The following is a 20429-nucleotide window of genomic DNA, read 5'->3' as shown; positions in this document are numbered from 1 at the left end:
TTTTTTTTTTTTTTTTTTTGGCACAGGAAATCAAACTCATGACCTCAGGCTTGCCAGGCAAGCGCTTATGCCTCTGAGCTATATCCCGGTCCCTGGTCTCGAACTCTCAATGATCCTCCTGCTTCAGCCTCCCGAGTGCTGGGATTACAGGCACGCGCCACCACGCCCGAATGCCTATTGCACACAAAACATCAGAAACCATCTTCGCGTTTCCTAGAGTTCCTGGATTCTTTCCTTTCTGGTGTGATAGTTTCGAAAGCAATTCTTGAATAATCTTTTCTGCTTGAGTGATGACAAAAACACCGGCAGGTTTAAAAGCTTTTACTTCAGCTGGGAGCTTTCTGAAAGCACTGCTTGCCCCACCTCAAGACTAGGTGACAATCGCTCAATTTAGGACTTTCGCAGGCTCCCAGCCGGGTGTCGGATCGCGCCTGCGCGCTGCAGCCCTTTGTTACCGCGCGGGGCTCGCGGTGCGCCTGCGCGGTGGACCGGCACGGACAAGTGTGCTGCACCCCCGGCGCCCGCTGGGGGCGAGCAGACCTTGAGCAGCAGCCGCAGCCGTTGCGACCGTCGCAGCGGGGTTCCAGAGGCCCGGGAGGTGGGAGACTTCCCGCTCGGTAACTGAGATGTCGTCCACCGCAGCCTTTTGCCTTCTCTCTACCGTGGGAGGGTACTTGGTGACCTCATTCTTGTTGCTTAAATACCCGACCTTGCTGCACCAGAAAAAGAAGCAGCGGTTCCTCAGTAAACACATCTCTCACCGCGGAGGTGAGAGGGGTCCCCCGAAGCAGAGGGCGGAGGTGGGGGAGGCTGAACTGCCGAGGAGGACTCAGGAGGCTTCGGCGACCTGCAGAAGGCGGCCGGGTGGAAATAACGTGAGAGTGTGAGGAGGAATGGGGTTGCGCGGGGAGAAGCTCCGCAGCAGAGGCGCGGGGCGGGCGGGGGAGGGAAGGGTCTGCGGCGGCGCTGGGCGGCCGTGTCTGCTGCGGCCGCGTCGGGGCTTCTGCGAGGGGAAGAGCTGGGATGCGAATGAAGGGTAGCCGGGCCGCCTCTCAGCCCGCGGAGGGATGATCGCAGGGAGGGAGCGCCGTGCGGAGCCTGGGGTGCGCGGGGGACCGGGAGCGGACTGCTCCGGGCGAGCCGGCGGCCCGGCGGCGCGGGCAGGCGGGGGAAGAGCTGAGCTCCATCCGCGCGTACCTGGAGGCGCTGCGGCCCTGGTGTCTGCGCTGCGCTGGGGCCGGTCCCACCCTCCCGCTTCCTAATGGAACCCTCGTAATTGGGAAGAGATGGAAACCGAGTCCCCGAGCCGGAGACGTTTTCCAAGGTCACACAGTTAGAGCTTGGGATGCCCTGGAACAGGGAACTGGAGGCCTGCTTACCCGGGTTCCACACCCTGCACCTGTTTTCTGTGTTGTTGTGTTGTGTTTTGTTTTTTGAGCACCTCTCAAAAATACGCGGATTTCCAAAAGAAAATGATTGCGTTGATGGCAGGAAAGTATTCTTTAAAGAAAACAAAGAAATGTTTCTTGCTAGGCGTGGTGGCGCGCGGCTATAATCGCGACAATCGTGGAGGCTGAGGCAGGAGAGCTGCTGTGAGTTCTAGGCCAGCCTGGGCTACATAAGTTCAAGGGCCGCCTGAACTACACAGCGAGACCGTCTCAAAAAATGACAGAAACGTTTCTTTTGGAAAATTTCCTAGCTATAAAGATGCTAAGTAGTTCACCCTTAGATTTCCAAGACAACAGGTCACGTCTTTGTCTCTCATTATAGTGTCACAATTCGACTTCATTATATTTCAAGCGCGATATATAAAATGTTGTGAAATTGAATTGTTTCAATCACCTTTAACTTTTCTCTAGGGATGAATGTAATACCTGTTTAAAATTGCTTGAAATTTACAGTCTAATGGTAAATTGCAGGAATTTACAGTCTAAAACTTGAGTTAGTTTCATAGCCCCTATTATGAAAAGTATTGGGCAGGAAGAAAGGGTTAAATGTCACAGACATGCGCTATATCATTCTCCTGTATAATTTTGTGTTAAACACAGTTCTAATGAATGACTTCAACAGTTAGTTATCCTAGTCTCACCCTTAAAAAGCAGTAAAGGTTCAGAGAGTTGAAAGTTAAATGTCATGTTATTGATGCTAATTTGGCTTATCTGGCCTATTTTATTTGTGGTAGTAGGAATTTAACCCAGGGCCTTCTGAGTGAGATACAGCCTCAGCCCCTTTTTGAGGGAGGGAAGAGGGGCTCTTGCTAAATTCCCAGGCTGGACTCGAACTTGTGGTCCTCCTTGCTTCAGCCTCCCAGACTGCTGGGGTTACAGGTTTGTGCCACCCCACCCTGCTTTATCTGTATTTTAATAGAAACATGATTAAACTAGGATGTTTAACTACTAACCAACCATAGGATGACTAACTACTAACCTTTGGAACCAGGGACCAGCTTTTAGTGTTTAAATTGTTGTCATAGGTGCATGTTTCAGTGGTAGTAAATCCTATTCTGTGGCGAAGCAGAACACAGTGCTGTCATGTTTATTGATTTACAAAAAGTGTGCTTAGGAGAAACCACGAACAAAAACAAAAACACCTTTCTAAGCTGTCATTATGAATTACCCAAATATTATTTAATTTAATTTAATTTATTTATGTATTTATTTTGGTTTTTCTCCGGTACCGGAAATCAAACTCACGACCTTGCGCTTGCCAGGCAGGCGCTGATGCCGCTGAGCTACATCCCCAGCCTCCCAAATATTATTTTAGAAGAAGTACAGGGCCGGGGATGTAGCTCAGCGGCATCAGCGCCTGCCTGGCAAGCCTGAGGTCATGAGTTCTATTCCCAGTAACCCCGCCCGCCAATAAAAGGAAAGAAATACAGGTTAATTGTTGAAATTTTGTGACACTCTGCAAGGGGAAAAAAACATGGTAGACCATAGAGGTTTAAAATGGGTGCTAGAACATCTTAGCAAGTATCAAATTCAGGAACGTGAGGTCTCAAGTCCTCATTTACTGTTGGAAATACTTTCAATATATTTTCTCCCTAGATATTAAGTCATTTTAGTATCATTATGTAGATCACTCATTATATAGAATTTTTATTATTTGTAAATATTGCATCAGTATTTGTATATTCAATAATGCAGCAGCCTTTTGTGGGAATCATGTTAAATATATACAGGCTTAAAATCTGTTTTACCTGTCTGATGTTCCTGTAAAAATGAGTATGGTGGCACATGTCTGTAATCCCAGCACTCTGTCAGCTGAGGCAGGAGGCCTCTGAGTTCAAGGCCAGCCTGGGCTATATAATGAGTTCAAGTCCAGCTTGAACTACACAGTGAGACCCTGTCTCAAAAAACAAAAAAGAAGAACTACAGTAAGTCTTCTTATGTTAGTGCTTAGTCCTTTTTTTAGAGAATCATTTTTATTTAATTTATTTTTTGAGACAGGATCTGAGTTTGTTTTGTTTTGTGGTGTTTTGGTTTTGTCTGTGTTGTTTTTTTTTTGAGACTTAGTCTCCCTATGTAGTTCAAGCTGTTTCTGAACTCACTGTGTAGCCCCAGCTGCCTTCAAACTCATGTTGATCCTCCTGCCTCAGCCTCCTGAATGCTGGGATTATAGGGGTGTGCCACCACACCCAATTTAACACATTCTTAGTGAGTATGCACACCAAATAATAGAGTGATATAGGAGATATTTGCCTAAAAATGCTTGTAACGGAAGAACTAAGTATCTGGAAAATAAAGGACATGAGTAGGAGGTGACTAGGAGTCACCTCTTGATTCCTTGTAGTTTTTATCTTGGATACTGATGATAGCAGTCACTCCTCACTTTGTGCAAATTGCCCACATATGTGCTTATCCTCTGTTGCTCTAACTGCAAATACCTGCTATTGACTATGCCCTTTAAAGTCATATTTTCATGCATTTGAAATCATGTATATACAGAAGTAGGATAGCAGGGAAATAATTGAACCTAACCTCACCTGTCCCTGTGGGCCAGTGTGATCAATCAGCAGGCTTTTTAGAATATAATCTATTTATTAGGGCTCAGTGACCGACGAATAAAAGAGTATCATCAATTGGTGAGATCCCTTCCTTTCTCCCTAATCTTTTAATCTTTGTGTAAAGCCAGGAAACTCACAATCTGGTCATCCTGCCACAGGTTGATTTGGCAGGCAGTGAACCAAACTTTAATTAATTGTGCAAGAAGAAAATGAGACAGGAAAGCCGGGTGTGGTGGCGCATGCCTGTAATCCCAGCACTCAGGAGGCTGAGGCAGGAGGATCATTGCGAGTTCTAGACCAGCCTGGGTTACAAAGTGAGCTCAAGGCCAGCCTGAACTGCATAGTGAGACCCTGTGTCAAAAAAACAAAAAAAGAAAAAAAAGAAAAGAAACAGAAAGAAAGAAAGAAAATGAGACGGGAGTTTGCCTCAAAGTCACTGGAAGTTGCATTCTGCAGTTGCGCTGAAGCATGCTCTGCCTCGAAGTATTGGCTCTCTTCTGCTCTTGTCCCTTCATGCTTAGCGTCCGGGCACTCTTCTCGAGTGTTCTTCCCAGCTAGTTTGTTCATTTCTACTGGCGACAGCACAGTAACTTATCCTTTATTTAATAGTACTATCCTGTTTAGTAAAGCAAACTTAGTAGACTAAAGTGTTACTTTCAGTGATGGCCATAATAAATAATATATCTATATCTATCTGTCTATCTATCTATATATCTTGCTAGGTATGGTGGCACACACTTATAATCGCAGCGCTCAGGAAGCTGATGCAGGAGGATCACTGCAAGTTTTAGGCCAGCCTAGGGCACATAAGTGAGTTTAAGGCCAGCCTGCACTACATGGCAAGACCCTGTCTCACCAAAAAAAAAAAATATATATATATATATATATATATTTTATATTATAAATAAAGGTTATATAAAATAAAGGTTATATAAAAATATATATATATAACAAAAGATATATATATATATATATCCGTATCTTTTGTGTGTGTGTAGTGCTAAAGATTGAAGCTAGAGTCTCGCACATCCTAGACAAGTGCTATTCCACTGAGTTATCTTTCTCTCTCTCTCTCTCTCTCTCTCCCTCTCTCTCCCTCTCCTTGATCAGTTGTCCATGTTGGCCTCAAACTTGTAATCCTCCCACATTAGCCTCTTGAGTAGCTGGGATTACAAGCATGTGCCCCCATGCCCAGCCATGAAAACATTTTTTTTTTTTTTTGAGATAGGGTCATACTGGGAAGCCTAGACTAGCCTGAAATTCTTGATTTTCCTGCTTTACCCTCCCATGCACTGGGATTATAGGCCCTGAGCCACCACATCCGGCTCTTGTTTGTCATCGGTTTTATAAACATCACATGGGGCTGGGGATTTAGCTCAGCGGCAAAAGCGCCTCCCTGGCAAGCGCAAGGTCGTGAGTTCGCTTCCCGGTACCGGAGAAAAAAACCAAAAAATAAATAAATAAATAAATATAAACATCACATGAGCACATATTCACATCATGTATACAAGGATGTAATGATAGTGGTGGTTGGAGGTAACTGTTACAATAAGTCTGTAATATTTATTGACCTTTTATTGGTATATTCAAGGTTTGATAGATAAAAGGAAACCACATATTATTCTTTCCTTTATACCATTTAAGTCTAGTTAAGGAAACAAAGTAGATTGTTTTTCTTATCAGAGATTAACCAATTCCAAAGTAATTATGAAGCACAGTATGAGGGAGAAAAGTTAATATAGAATGAAAAATTGGGAAGCATGTAGTTAAGCATTGAATAAATTGAGAATTTTCAGAGAATGTTTTCTCAAAGAAATAAAAATGTGCACTGGTAAAGAGGGAGTGGAGAGGATATAAACAGAAGAATAATGAACAAATTATACTAGGGTAGCATGTAAATCTGTGTTGGTATTAATTATCTTCCCCATTTCATACTAATTAAAAATTAAAAGCTAGCTGGGAGTGGTGGTAAATGCCTGTAATCCAAACTACTCAGGAAGCTGAAGCAGGAGAATCCCAGATTTGAGGCCAGTTTGAGCAATTTAACCAGACTCTATCTTAATAAAATGTTACAAGCTGGACATGGTGATGCATCCTGTAATGCCAGCACTCAGGGGCCAAGGCAGGAAGATCACTGAGAGTTTGAGGCCAGCCTGAACTGCACAGGGAGACGTTATCTCAAACAACAAAGCAAAACAAAAACCCCCAAATAAGTAACATTTACAAAGGGATTGGAGACACAGTGCTTGGCCATCATGTGTTGAGGCCCTAGGTTCAATCCCCAGTACTGCAAGAAAAAAAAAGTTAAAATTGTATTTGCCTGCAGAATGGTTATTTGCACATCCAGAAATGGTATAAGCTATTTATTAGGAGAAACAAAAAATTAATGACAAGCTGGCTTCTGTGAATTAAATCATTTCATGAGAGAAACGCTACCACTAAATAATTCCTTGGAGAGGAATTCATAGTTCTTAATTAGTCCCTTAGTTACTGTCCAGACTTTTACCGTATGAGTCTGAGTAATTTATGGGTATTATCACTGTGGAATTTTATCTTCTAGCTTTAGGAACAAGTAGAAAAATATGAGGATAAGGACCAATATGAATAATTTCCCTGTAAATAGCCTTACTTACTGGCATTCATTGACTTATAAAGTCAGTGACGTAAAGTGGGTATGAAATGCTGCACAGTTAGTGGTAAAAAGGATGGGCTGTATGCGAGGCATGGTGGTGCACACCGGTAATCCCAGCACTCAGAAGGCTGAGGCAAGAGGATTGTTCCGAGTTCAAGGTCAGCCTGTGCTACAAAGTGAGTTCAAGACCAGCCTGAACTGCATAGTGAGATCCTGTTTTAAAAAGACAAAAAAAAGGATGGGCTCTGAAATCATACTACAGGGCTTGAAACCTGGTCCTCCTTTTGTGACCTCAGCCACTTTTTATTTCTGGAAATATTTAATACTTACACATATCGGGTGGTTGTCTTTTTATGAAATAATTAATTGATACGCATAGTATCTGACTTCTATTAATTACTAATATTTGATCACTTCTTCTTTTTTCTTTCTTTTTTGTTGTTGTTGTTTTTGAGATAGGGTCTTGCTGTGTAGTGCATACTGGTCTTGATTATGTAGCCTAGGCTGGCCTTGAACTCACAGGGATCCTCCTGCCTCAGCCTCCCAAGTGCTGGGATAACAGAAGTATATCACCATGCCTGGCGTGCTCACCTTTTCAAATTTTTTTTAACCTTTTCAAAATTTTAGTAGTGACTATATTACAGTGACTGTACTACAGCAAGACCTGTAACATTTTGCCCAAGAGTAATGGAAAATGTTGACTTTCAGCCAGGCATGGTAGCTCATGCCTGTTATCCCAGGGAGGCTGAGGCAGGAGGAGCTCTGGGAGTTTCAGGCCAGCCTAGGCTACATAGTGAGTTCAAGGCCAGCCTAAACTACATAGTGAGACCCTGTTTCAAAAAAACAAACAAAAAAAAATTATAAACTTTATTAAATTTCACCCATTTTTTGAGAAAAATTCTTGCTATATAGTCCAAAAGTCCAGGCCGGCCTGGAATTTGTGATTTTTCGGCCTCAGCCTCCTGAGTGTTAGAACTATAGGCATGTGCTACTATGCCCAACAATAAATTTCAACTCTTGAGTACGCATTTTACTTACTTATTTGTTTAGAGGCAGGGTCTCGCTATGTAGTACAGGTCGGCCTTGAACTCACTATGTAGCCCAGGCTGGCCTCAGACTCCTGCCTCAGCCTCCCAAGTGCTGGTATGACAGGTGTGCACCATCACACCAAGCTAACAATTGTGATTTTTTTTTTAAAAATACTGCATAATGAACCAAGTGGCACATGCCTGTAAATCCAGCTATTCTTAATGCTCTTAGGAAGATTGCAGGTTTGAGGTCAGCCTGGGCAATTTAGTGAGACCCTGCCTCAAAATAAAAACTAGAAAAAGGGCTGGAATGTAGCTCAGTGCTCCCTAGATTCAGTCTCCAGTACTGAAGAAAAAAACTGCACAACAAAATGTGTGAACATTTTACAGGTCAACGTAATTCAGTGAATCAGTATTTTCCAGATGACCAATGTATGATGTCATAAAACCATATATGTGAAAGATCCATTCAAAGTTAAAGGTGCGCCAATGGGATGTCATGGAAAAAAGTAGGAAGAGGTCATCAGTAGGGTTCAGATTCTACACTGCCACCAACTTTTAAGAAACTACCATTTGTTGCTGGGTGTGGTGGCACTTTCCTGTAATCCCAGCCACTTGGTAGGCTGAGGCAGGGGTATTACGAATTCAAGCCCAGCCCAAGCAATTTAGCACCACCCTGTCTCTAGATAAAACCTACTGGAGATGTAGGTTAGTGCTTCTTGGGTTCAACCCCTAGTGCTACAAAAGAAAAGAGAAAGGAAGGAGGAATGTACCAGTTGTTAAATCTTGGTATAGTCTTTTTTTGTTTGGTTTATGATTTCTTTTCTTTGGTGTTATTGGGGATTGAACCTAGGGCTTTGCACACTGAGCCACGCCTCCTGCCCCATGATACAATATGCAGAAGAGTCTTTCTTTTCCAACTGCTTATTTTTGAAGGTAGACATGTACTAAGCAGGTGTGCGTCTCTCTGCTTCCTGTTAAGCCAGACATTAAAGAGATTTGCAAAATGTAAAACAATGTCACCTTTTCACGAATTTTTTTTTAAATTTTAGAAATAGCTATTTTTTCATAAAAATGTCATTTTAACATATAATGAGTTTATTGTTATTTTCAAATAAGGGAATAAAATTTAAGTGGTTTTTTTGTTGTTGTTTATTTGTTTTTCTTCTGGTACTAGGAATCAAACTCACGACCTTGTGCTTGCCAGGCAGGCGCTGTGCTGCTGAGCTAAATCCCCAATCCCAAAATTTAAGTTTTTAAAGTTTAAAGTCAGAGACCTAAAATGATTGGGAACCACGAGTTCAAATCATTAACTTTAAATATATGCCAGGCATGGTGGCGCACACCTGCACTGGGGAAGAGAGGCAAGATGCCAGCCTGGGCTACATCAGCAAGTTCAAGGCCAGCCTGCATTACATAGTGAGACCCTGTCTCAAAACAACAAAACAAACAACTAACCCTAAATATAATAAGAACCACTGTAATCCAGAAGGATAAGAAAGTGCTTTATGGAAAGTTGGGCGAGACTGATTGGGAGACTCTGATGAGAATGTTCCAGGCAGATGGCATCTTCATAGGCATTGACCCCTCTTTTTTTTTGAGACAGGGTCTCACTGTGTAGTGCAGGCTGGCCTTGAACTCACTGTGTAGCCCAGGCTAACCTGAAACTCACAGCAGCAGCAGCAGTCCTCCTGCCTCAGCCTCCCAAGTGCTGGGATTACAGGCATGCATCACCATGCCCAGCTGACCCCTATCTTTTTGAGACAGGGGCTCACTGTGTTGGCCAGGATGGCCCCAAACTCCTGGGTTCAGGTGATCCTCCTGCTTCAGCCTGATCCATTGGATTTGATTTGATTTTTTACTCATTAACACTATCTTTTAAATTTTTATTAAGTTATCTTAATTTTTTGTACTTGCTTTGTTTTCTGAGGTATAGTCTCACCGTCCAGTCCAGGCTTCATTTCTCTTGCCTCAGCCTCAGGAGTTGCAGGGTCACAGACTTGTACCACTGCGCCTAGCAATAATATTTCTTCTTACATACATCAAAACTCATACTGAGGGTCGGGGATGTAGCTCAGCGGCATAGCTCCTGCCTGGCAAGCATGAGGTCCTGAGTTCAATTCCTGGTACAAAAAAACAATAACAACAACAAAAAACACCTCATACTAAACAGTGAGTTCTGGGTTGCAAAAAAGGATTTATTTTTTTGTACCTGTCCATGTAGTACACAAGTTAAGACGATAACAGACACAAATGCCAGATCTCTCTATTTTAAAAGTAATACATATTCATTGTAGAAGGTTTATAAGGTATAGGAGAACGCATATTAGAATAGAAAAGTCATCTGTACTCTAACCATCTAGAGATAATTACTATTAATTTGATTTGTTAGGTGAAACTTCTGTTGGTTAGGGAAAAAGAAATTAAAAAGACACTGAAGTCAGTGTGATACTGACTTTGATCAGCAGCTGACCGTGGTGACTGCCAGCCTCCACCAGTGTGATGTTACCCTTACTTTCTTTATAATTATTATTTTTGGAGGGAGCACTTTGAAACTACACAAATAGCCTGTTATGTGTCAGATTTTCAATCTATTTGGTTTTAAAAAGATTCAGAATTTCCTATTTTATTCTGTGGTTTAAAATCTGCCACTGTCTTTTTTTTTTTTTTTTTTTTTTTGGTTTTTCTCCGGTACCGGGAACCGAACTCACGACCTTGCACTTGCCAGGCAGGCGCTTTTGCCGCTGAGCTAAATCCCCAGCCCCTCTGCCACTGTCATTTTGATGCTAGGATTGTACCAGATTTGATACGGGAGAGGCACTTCATGATGACTTCTTTTTTCTTTTTAATTTCCTTGCACTAAACCGTTAGTCATTTAACTTAACTTACTAATAACCACATTAGCACTTTTATCTTTTTGGTAATATTCTAAAGAGTGCACTGTTCTTGACTATGAATATATATGTGTATATATATGAATGTATATATATGTGTGTATATATATATTTTGGGGGGATCTTTTCAAGACAGGGTTTCATTATGCAGTTCAGGCTGGCCTTGAACTCACTTTGTAGCTTAAATTGGCCTTGAACTCACAGCGATCCTCCTGCCTCAGCCTGAGCTGGGATTACAAGCGTGCACTGCCATGCCTGGTTTTGTTCTTGAATATTGATTATCTGAATATAACATATATTTATAGTTTTTTGAGTAAAAGATCTGTTAACAAGCTGGGCGTGGTGGCACATGCCTGTAGTTCCAGCACTTGGGAGGCTGAGACAGGAGGATTGTTCCGATTTTGAGATCAGCCTGTGCTACAAAGTGAACTCAAGGCCAGCCTGAACTGCGTAGCGAGACCCTGTCTCAAAAAGACTAAATAAATAAATAAATTTTTTTGTTTTGTTTTTTTGTTTTTTGGTTTTTCTCCGGTACCGGGAACCGAACTCACGACCTTGCGCCTGCCAGGCAGGCGCTTTTGCCGCTGAGCTAAATCCCCAGCCCCAATAAATAAATTTTTAAAAAAATCTGTTAACCTCATCTAACCAAGGGTCATCTAACTGCAGAAGAGCACTTTCTTTTGAAAAAAATAACTTCCATATTTACTGCAACTGTTTTCTATCATGTATCAACTGTAATAATCAAAATGAGACCAGGCATCCTTACTCCATAGTCTCATCCTCAAATACTACACCATACTGCTTTCACCCAGGTGATTAAAACAGTCACTTCTTTTTAGCCAATTCATGGCTAAGGGAGAAAAGAGACAAGTAAATAATTATGTTGTAACGTGATAGATACCTTAGCAGAGATAGGTATAAGACTTTAATTTTGTTATAGAGATGCATATGTACCAAATCCTCTTCTGTCTTTCCTTTGACAAAGAAACAGATGATAGATCTAAAAATTATTTTTAGATTTTCTTAATCCTCTTGGTTTTTTTTTTTTTTATCCTCCTGGGTTTCTGTGACTTTTCTCCTTCTGCTCCTGTTGCTTCTGTCTCTTCCCCTCCCACCCCTGCACCCCCACTCTCTTCCTCCTCTTCCTCCTCCTCTTCCTCCTCCTTTTCCCTCCTTCCTCTTCCTTCTCCTGCTTCTCCTCCTCTTTCTTCCTTCTCCTTCCTTCTGCTCTTCCTTCTCCTTTTTTTGGTGGTATTGGGGTCAAACCCCGGGCCTTGTACATCCTTCGTAGGTACTCTACTGTTTTTGATCATTGATTCCTATTGGTAAAGCTAAAAATTTTTTTTAAAAACTCACAAAAGAAAAAAAAAAAGAAAAAAAACTCACAAAAGATTTGTACTGTAACTCTCCATAATAAGTAAGCATCAGGATTGATTAACTGTGTTCATTTCTAGAAAAATAACACGTTCAAAATATCTAGTAAATTTTAATGTCTTCACAGGTGCCGGAGAAAATTTGGAGAATACAATGGCAGCTTTTCAGCAGTAAGTACCGTATATAATCAGATATTCTTATTAAAGAGGTAATGATTCACAAATGGAAGACAGTATACATGTAGTGTCCGCTTGTAGTAGTTGTTTTATAGAATTGAATTGCTTTTTTCATTTAATTAGCCTGAAGTGTTACAAAGGGTTTGGCTTCTATATAACTGAAAGACAAGATGAGAGTCTGGGCAATCAAAAGATATTAAAGTTCCAAAGCCGAGGGGCTGGGGATTTAGCTCAGCGGCACAGCGCCTGCCTGCCAAGCGTGAGGTCTTGAGTTCAGTTCCCAGTACTGGAAAAAAAAACAAAAAAAAAATTGAAAAAAAAAAAAAAAGTTCCAAAGCTGAAAGATCTTAGTAATAAGGCATATATTATATATAATGCTAATTAATCTTGCAGAGAAAGCAAATGAAACAACTATTTTTTGTTTGTTTTCTGGTACCGGGAATCGAACTCATGACCTCGTGCTTGCCAGGCAGGCGCTGTGCAGCTGAGCTAAACCCCCAGCCCCTGAAACAACTATTATATTGACCACTGCTTGTGATTAGGATTATGTGTCTTTGTCCACAGTAGTTTGTGTTCAGCTCTGGACCTTCAAACTGTTTTCCTTTTGGAACCCTCATGAGTGTGTTGGTCTTATTTTTCAATAATGTAGCTTTTCCTGTTTATAATTGGGTGCTTCACATAGTTGTCTTTTAGAGCACTTGGCAGAGAAGCAGCAGGAGAGACAGGAGTGAAAGCTGATTGGTACCATTGTTCTTTGTCTGGGAGTCACTGGCTATCATCAGTCCATGGTAATGAGGAGAACTGTTTCCCTGAAAAACAGGGAATGTAAGAAATTAAACCCAACGCAAGATCATTTTGAGGATTTTGGGTTGGTTTTTTTTTGCTTTTAACTTTTTGTGGCTTTTTAAAATTGGGGTCTTATTATAGCCTGGGCTGATCCCAAATTCTTGAGCCATTTTTATGTATACTATTGAGACTAGCAAATCAGGAGCTTTTTGTTTTGTTTTGTTTTTCCATGGTGCTAGGGTTTGAACCCGGGCCTTGTGTTTGTTAAGCAGATTACTTTGCCAGTGAGCTGTAGTTGTGAGTAGCCCAGGAGAGCTTTACCTAAGCTTTTCTTCTACTTTCCAACAATCTGACACTTTAGGATTATTTTTCCTGTTATCAGTTCTAGTGGTACTGTTTCTTCATAGTCTAGTTTCCTTTGAATCCTGTCCTCCACGTGTTTGTCATCTCTTACTCTTCCTGTTGGGGATGATCTCAAAAATCTCTCTGAAAGATGCAGAAACTGGGGCCAGGGATATAGCTCAGCGGCACAGCGCCTGCCTGGCACAGGAGAGGTCCTGAGTTTGATTCCTAGTACCCAAAAAAATGCATAAACTTTCTGTCATGACTGAAAGTGAATATTTTAATTTAAATTACTCCATTATCTTCTTTACTTAGATTCTACACCTACCAAATTCATTATAGTTAAATATAGATATATCATTTTATGTGTACAATTTCCAGTGAGATACACAGACACACACACACACACACACACACACACAGGGTTATCATTTTTGCCTGGGATGTTGGTGATACAAATAACTTGGAAGACACTGCTCATAATTTTGAGAGATTTTAGCATTTTTTATGCTTGAAGCACATTATTTTCGAGGCTTTTCTTCATATCTTTTAAAAATGTCTACCAATCACCCTTATTTATGAAATTACGATAGATTAAAATAGTGAGTGCTGGGCATGGTGGTGCATACCTGTAATCGCAGCACTCCGGAAGCCAAGGCAGGAGGATCACTGTGAGATCGAGCCTGGCCTGGGCTACAGAGTGAGACCCTGGCTCAAAAACCACCACCCCGCCCCCCAAAAATAAAATAAAATAGTGGAGTTATTTCTAAGGTTGGTATATTTGAAAATATCACAATTTTTTACTCTAAAGATTCTAATCCTCAAATATTTCTGATATTTGAAAGATATATAATTTAGTTTTTATTTGTTGCATACACTGTTACATTTCCTATATTCAGCAGTTTCTATACAGTTTTTTTGTTTTTGTTTTTGTTTTTGTTTTTTTGAAACGGTCTCGCTATGCAGTTCAGGCTGGCCTTGAGCTCACTTTGTAGCCCAGGCTGGCCTTGAACTGGCAGGAATCCTCCTGCCTCAGCCTTCCGAGTGCTGGGATTCCAAGGCATGTGCCACCACGCCCAGCCTCTATACAGTTTTGTTTAGAGAATAACTATTGAAAAGTGATACAACCTTCTCTGTCACATGATAGCCATATATATAAATTTTTGTTTTTTTATTTGGTTGGCTTTTTGGTTTTTGCCCTGCTGAAGGTTGAATCCAGGGGCTTGTGCATGTATCCCCATGCCAACTGTTTACCTTTTTATTTTTAGAAGTTTTTATGGTACTTCAGAAGGAGAAAGCAGTTCTCTCACATTTTATTGTTAATGTCTTTAGATATATTTATTTGTGTTAGTAAGGTTTTCATCACCGTGACCAAGTACCGGAAAAACAACAACAACAACAAAAAAAAAACCCACAACAAAGAGGAAAGGCTTATCTGGCTCACAGTCTCAGAGGTTTCTGTGCAGAGAAGGGGTCTAGGGAGGAGCATCGTGTTGGAGGCAGTGGTGGGCCAAAGCTGCACACCTCCTGCCTGCCAGGAAGCAGAGGCCAGGGGAAGAGCCAGAGAGCGAAGGTGGGCCAAGCTGTCCTCCAAAGGCTGCCCTCAGGGCCCTGCCCCATCCACGTAGGCCCCACCTCCCCCACCTCCCACTAAACCCATTCAGCAGGAATTCATCAATGGATCAAGCCGCTTGATGCAGGTAGAGCCCTCCTGACCCATTCAGGTCCTCAGGTCCCATCAGATGCCAACCAAGCCTTCAACAGAAGTTTTGGGCTGCTTTGTTAGCTGGCCGACTTATTTTTGGGGGCGCAGGGGAAGACAGGGTCTTGGTATTCAGTTCAGGCTGTCCTTGAACTCACTCTGTATCTTGGGCTGGTCTTGAACTCAGGGCGATCCTACTGCCTCAGTTTCCTGAGTACTGGGATTATAGCCATGCACCATCATGCCCAACTTGGAATTTCATATAAAACCTAAATCCAAAAGGCTTTAACTTTTTTTTTTTTTTCTTTTTTTTTGGCGGTACTGGGGATCAAACTCTGGACGTCGCACTTGCCAGGCAGGCTCTTGTGCCACTGAGCTATGTCCCCAGCCCAAGGCTTTAACTTTAACTTTTTTTTTTTTTGAGACAGGGTCTCATTAGCTTACACTGTCCTCGAACTCACAATCCTGCCTCAGCCACTCAAGTGTTGGGATTATAGGTGTGTGTCGGCCTAACCTTTTTTGAGGGATTTTTAGGTTGTTGGTATTTGGGTTTTGCTTTGGTGGGGAGGTTCTGGGTCTTACACATTGGCATTTTTGCTATGAATACCTACTTTTTAATTTTTATTTATATTTTTAAATTTGCAATAGGGTCTTCCTAAATTCTCAGGCTGGCCCTGAACTTGCAATTCTCCTAACCTCTGTCTTCTCAGGAGCTGTGATTATAGGCATGCATCGTTACACCTGGCTATATCTACTTTTTTTTTTGAGACAGTGTCACTATGTCTTTCAGGGTGGTCTTGAACTCAATATATAGCCTGGGGTGGCCTCAGACTTGAGTGGTCCTTCTGCCTCAGCCTCCTGAATGCTGCGGGTATGCACCACTGTGTCTAGCTATACTTACTATTTTTTTTTTTTTGAGACAGGGTCTTGCTATGTGGTTCAAACTGGCCTTGAGCTCACTTTGTAGCCCAGGCTGGCCTCGAACTTGCAACAATCCTCCTGCCTCAGCCTCCTGAGTGCTGGGATTACAGGTGTGAGTGCTGGGATTATAGGCATGTGCCACCACACCTGGTTTATACTTACTTTTTAATTGTACTTTTTTTTTTACATTTATAGAGATTTTATTGTTTAACTGCCAAGACACTTAGAAGGTTTTTTCCCTAAAGTATCTGCTTCATGAGCAACATAATGCTTTTTGTAGTGATGCACGTCTATAGTACCAGCTACCTGTGAGCTGAGGCAGGAGGTTTGCTTAGGACCAGGTGCTGGAGACCAGCCTGAGCAACATAGTGAGGCCTTGTCTGACAAAAAAAAAGAAAATAGGCTGGGTGTGGTGGTGCATGCCTGTAATCCCAGCATTCAGGAGGCCTGAGGCAGGAGGATCGTTGCTAGTTCAAGGCCAGCCTGGGCTACAAAGTGAGCTCAAGGCCAGCCTGAACTGCAGAGCAAGACCCTGTCTCAAAAAAAAACAAAAAAAAATAGGCACCCTATTTCAAGGTACCATATGTTAAAAAGCTAAAGAACTGTGACACATAATCAGCAAAAGATAGATACCGTGTAAAGTATAGCATGTCCTTGATAGGATGGGTAGCTGGGGAGAGATAAAAATATGATGGCCAGCTAACACTTAGACCTTACTTATGTGTAAGACGTTACACTTACATACACATTTCAAAGCCAGGCACTGTGGTGCACACCTGTAATCCCAGCTCTCAGGAGGCTGAGGCAAGAGGACCACACATTTGAGGCTACTCTGGACAGTGTAGTGAGACCCTGTGTGAAAACACCAAAAGGAAAAAAAAAATAGATGTACATTTTAGAAAGCATATGTATCATGGAGGTAAAGATGAGAAAATATTAAAGGGGCTGGGGATATAGCTCAGTAGCATAAGCTCCTGCCTGGCAAGCACAAGGTCCTGAGTTCAATTTCTGGTACAAAAAAAAAAAGAGAGAGAGAAAATATTAAAGTGTAAATAGTTGATGTGAGGGGCCTGCTTCAGATTAACCAGAAAAGTGAAAAGATACTCATAGTAGAAAAGCTATCATTTGGAAAAGAGGAAAAAACTTTTTAAAGTTTTCTTTATTTGTTTTTCCGAGGCAGGGTCTCATTATGTCTGTAACCCAGGTTGGCTTCAAACTCACTATCGTCCTGCCGTAGCCTCCAAGTGCTGGGATTACTGGCATCAGCCAACATGTCTAGTTTACTTCGTTTGTAGTGCTGGGGATCAAGTCTAGAATAGGGCCTTGCGCATGCTAGGCAAACACTCTACCACTGAGATGCACTTCCAGTCCAAGAAGAAGCTATTTTAAACATGTAAAATACTGAGATTGAGATGTGATGGTCAGTGGACAGGTGTGTGAGGAAATTGAAAGGCCTTTAGGGAAGTTAATTCATTATGCTTTTTTGTTTCTTTGTTTGTTTTGTCTTTTTGAGACAGGGTCTAGCCATGCAATTTAGGCTGGCCTTGAGCTCACTTTGTAGCCCAAGCTGGTCTCGAACCCACAACAGTCCTCCTGCCTCAGCCTCCTGAGTGCTGGGATTACAGGCATGTGCCACTGCACCTGGCAATTCATTATGTTATAATGGACTAGAGAAGTAAATTTATAAAACGTCGTTATATGTGGCTTATAAAATGCTCTCACAAGCACCACCTCCCTCAGTTATGATTATGGCTCTTCTGTGGTTTCCTTCTGAGCAGGAATCTTCTCTCATTGACTTCTCACTCCCTAACATCCTGTTCAGACTCTGACAGTAATGGACTCTCTCACTGGTTTCCTTGTAAATGAGACATGGAACTGTGCTTTCAAAGAACAAAGCCAGCTGGGTGTGGTGGTGGAATTTAGCAAGGCCCTGTCTCAAATTAGAATTTTTTTTAAAGGGCTGGCAGTGGAGCATGGTACTATCTGGATTCAATCTCCAGTACTGCACAAAAGGAAAAAAGAAAAAAAAAAAAAAAGTGATACAAAGCACACAAATATCCTTTCATAGTAAGCAGAGAACCTTTAACTAAGAAATTGGACTGCGCATGCGTGCATGTAGTCTCTAAGCCCTTAGGTAAGTCAAATCTGGTTCTTAAGGGCTAATAAAATTAGGTTGTTAAACTAGGGCGCCTTTGTAAATACCCACAGGACAGTGTGATCCCTGTGGTACTAACATGAATGGTAGGAGAAAGACGCAAATTGTATTAGCAAAAGCTGGAAGTTGGCAGACAGTCAAAGTTGTTAATCAGTGCCCTGGTTTTCAGATCTAATTACTGCAGTATTAACGATCTCATCTATGAAATGGGAACAGTAATACAATCTCAGTGGTGTGAGGAGTAAATAAAATGCAAGTCAATTCCTTAACATAGACCACATTGTAAGCTGTTATGCATTGTTGTGGTGGTGTTTTTTCCACATCTGCTTTTCAAGCTGGAGTTTTTCTTTCCTTCACTGAAATGTTGAATGAAGCCTTGGCTCCCCTGATTTTTGTCTTGTGTTTGTCATCAGCTTGTCAGAAATTCAGCTATGAAATACCTGGTGTTTCAGTTGATATAAGGGCTCTCTGTGTGCGTGTGCGCGTGTGCGTGTGTGTGTGTGTGTGTGTGTGTGTGTTACAGAGGATTGAACCCAGGACCTTCATACTGATCTATTTCCACAGGCACCACACCCAGCCCCTTTTTCCTTTTAGTTTTTTTGAGACAGGATCTTGCTAACTTGCCCAGGCTGGTCTTGAACTTGCTGTCCTCTCACTTCAACTTCCCAAATTGCTGAGATTACAGGTGTGTGCCACCATAACTGCTTTTTTTTTTTAAAATACAGAGTCTTACTATGCTCCAGTGCTGGGCCTGAACTCAGGCTCAAGGGATCCTCCTCAGTAACTGAATCTACACACATACCACCATACCCAGCTGGGGAAGTTATTTTATCTTCACATCCATTTGGTTTTGGTTTTGGTTTTTTGAAACAGGATCATGCTCTGTGGTTCAGGCTGGCCTTGAACTCACTATGTAGCCCAGGCTGGCCTCAAATGCACAGCAATCTTCCTGCCTCAGCCTCCTGAGTGCTGGGATTACAGACACATGCCACCATACCCAGTCCTGTTTAACTTTTAAAAGTTTACAGTCTTACAATTAATTCATAGAACTTTGTAAATGATTATTCTGAATTCTTTTCTGAATTCTTCCCCCGTCCCCCCAGTACCAGGCATCAAACTTAAGACCTTGCACTTGCCAGGCTGGCGCTGTGCCACTGAGCTATATCTCTGGCCCTTGAATTCTTTTTCTGTTATTTCATAGATCTCCTTTTCTTTCGAGTCCATTGTTAGAGCTTTGTTCTTTTCTTTTGAAGGTGTCATGCTTTAATGAGTCTTTTAAATTCTTGTGTGCTTTCATTGGTGTTTGTATATTTATAGAGAAAACCACCTTTTTTGGCCTTAACAGGTATTCTTTGGCAGGGATACCTTAGCTATTTAATGTGGCTCTAGATGGGCCAGCTGGTAATGCCCCTGAGAAGTCAAGGCTTTCTTTAGGTTTCTGTAGATGGCTGTTGGCAATCTTTGCTCTGAATTCTTTACTATTATTATTATTTATTAAGTTTATTGGTACATTTTAGTTATACACAATGATCACATTCTTTTTTTTTTTTTTTTTGGAGACGGGGTCTTACTAAGTAGTGCAGGCTAGCCTTAAACTTTCTTATGTAGCCCAGGCTGGTCCCAAATTAATGGCCATCCTCATGCCTCAGCCTCCCGAGTGCTGCGATTACAGGCGTGCACCACTAAGACCGGCTTGATTACATTCATTATAGGGAATTTGTACCTGTACATGATACAACTTGATTCTTTAATTTTTCCCATTCCCCTTCCCTCCATTCAATCCCTTTTCTTTGCTCTAAATTCTGATGGGGCAGATTGCTAGGTTATGCTGTCTAGTAAGACCACAAGTTGAGCTCTGCAGTCAGGCTGGTGGGCACTGTTCTGACCTGGCTGGGCGGCAGGACGCAATCTTGGCCAGAACGTGCTTGTTATGGTCTGTGTCTTTGTGTCCCCACAAAGCCTCATGTGGTCATGGGGCAGGCTTTTAGAGTTTGATTGATTATGGGTGTGAGAGCTACACCGCCCTGGGGTGGATAATTTGCATATGTAAGGGAGAGGAAGAGGCTGCTTACGGCCATTCCTCCCTTGTGTGCGTGTTGCTTTTGCTGTGTTCTGCTGCCATGAGCTGTAGCCCTCTGCCATGTGCCACTCTGCCTTGTCACCTGCCAAGTATGGACTGAAACCTCCACAAACTGTAAGCGAAATAAACTTTTCCTTCCTTAAACTGGGGCACCAGGTATTTTGTCCCAGCAACGAGAGGAAAGTAACCAAGACAGTGCTGCTACTTGAGTGTAGCAGTTGGACAAGGTTGAAGGTGGGGCCCCAGAGTTAAGGGGACTTGGGGTGGCCGGACTACTTGCTATGCTTGGTAAAAATGACTTGCTGGAGCCATGCGTGGTGGCGCATGCCTGTAATC

The 20429-nt window shown here is 42.1% G+C and overlaps 1 protein-coding gene and 1 pseudogene across 1 annotated transcript in view; one reads left to right on the top strand and one right to left on the bottom strand.

Annotated features, from left to right (window-relative positions):
- LOC102007177 overlaps nucleotides 1-202 on the bottom strand; it is a 1756-nt pseudogene extending 1554 nt beyond the window's left edge.
- A 109-nt stretch (nucleotides 203-311) lies between these two features.
- The window catches only part of Gdpd1 (glycerophosphodiester phosphodiesterase domain containing 1), a gene marked incomplete in the record, with an annotated part of 48423 nt that continues 28305 nt past the window's right edge, over nucleotides 312-20429 (top strand). The window contains 2 exon segments of the mRNA XM_013519210.1: nucleotides 312-768; nucleotides 12059-12101. Coding sequence (XP_013374664.1) covers nucleotides 627-768; nucleotides 12059-12101 — 185 coding nt within the window.

Source organism: Chinchilla lanigera, unplaced genomic scaffold (assembly GCF_000276665.1).
Source record: "Chinchilla lanigera isolate Chin_1 unplaced genomic scaffold, ChiLan1.0 scaffold00050, whole genome shotgun sequence".
Taxonomy (NCBI): Eukaryota; Metazoa; Chordata; class Mammalia; order Rodentia; family Chinchillidae; genus Chinchilla; species Chinchilla lanigera.
This window is presented reverse-complemented; position numbering and strand designations above follow the sequence as displayed.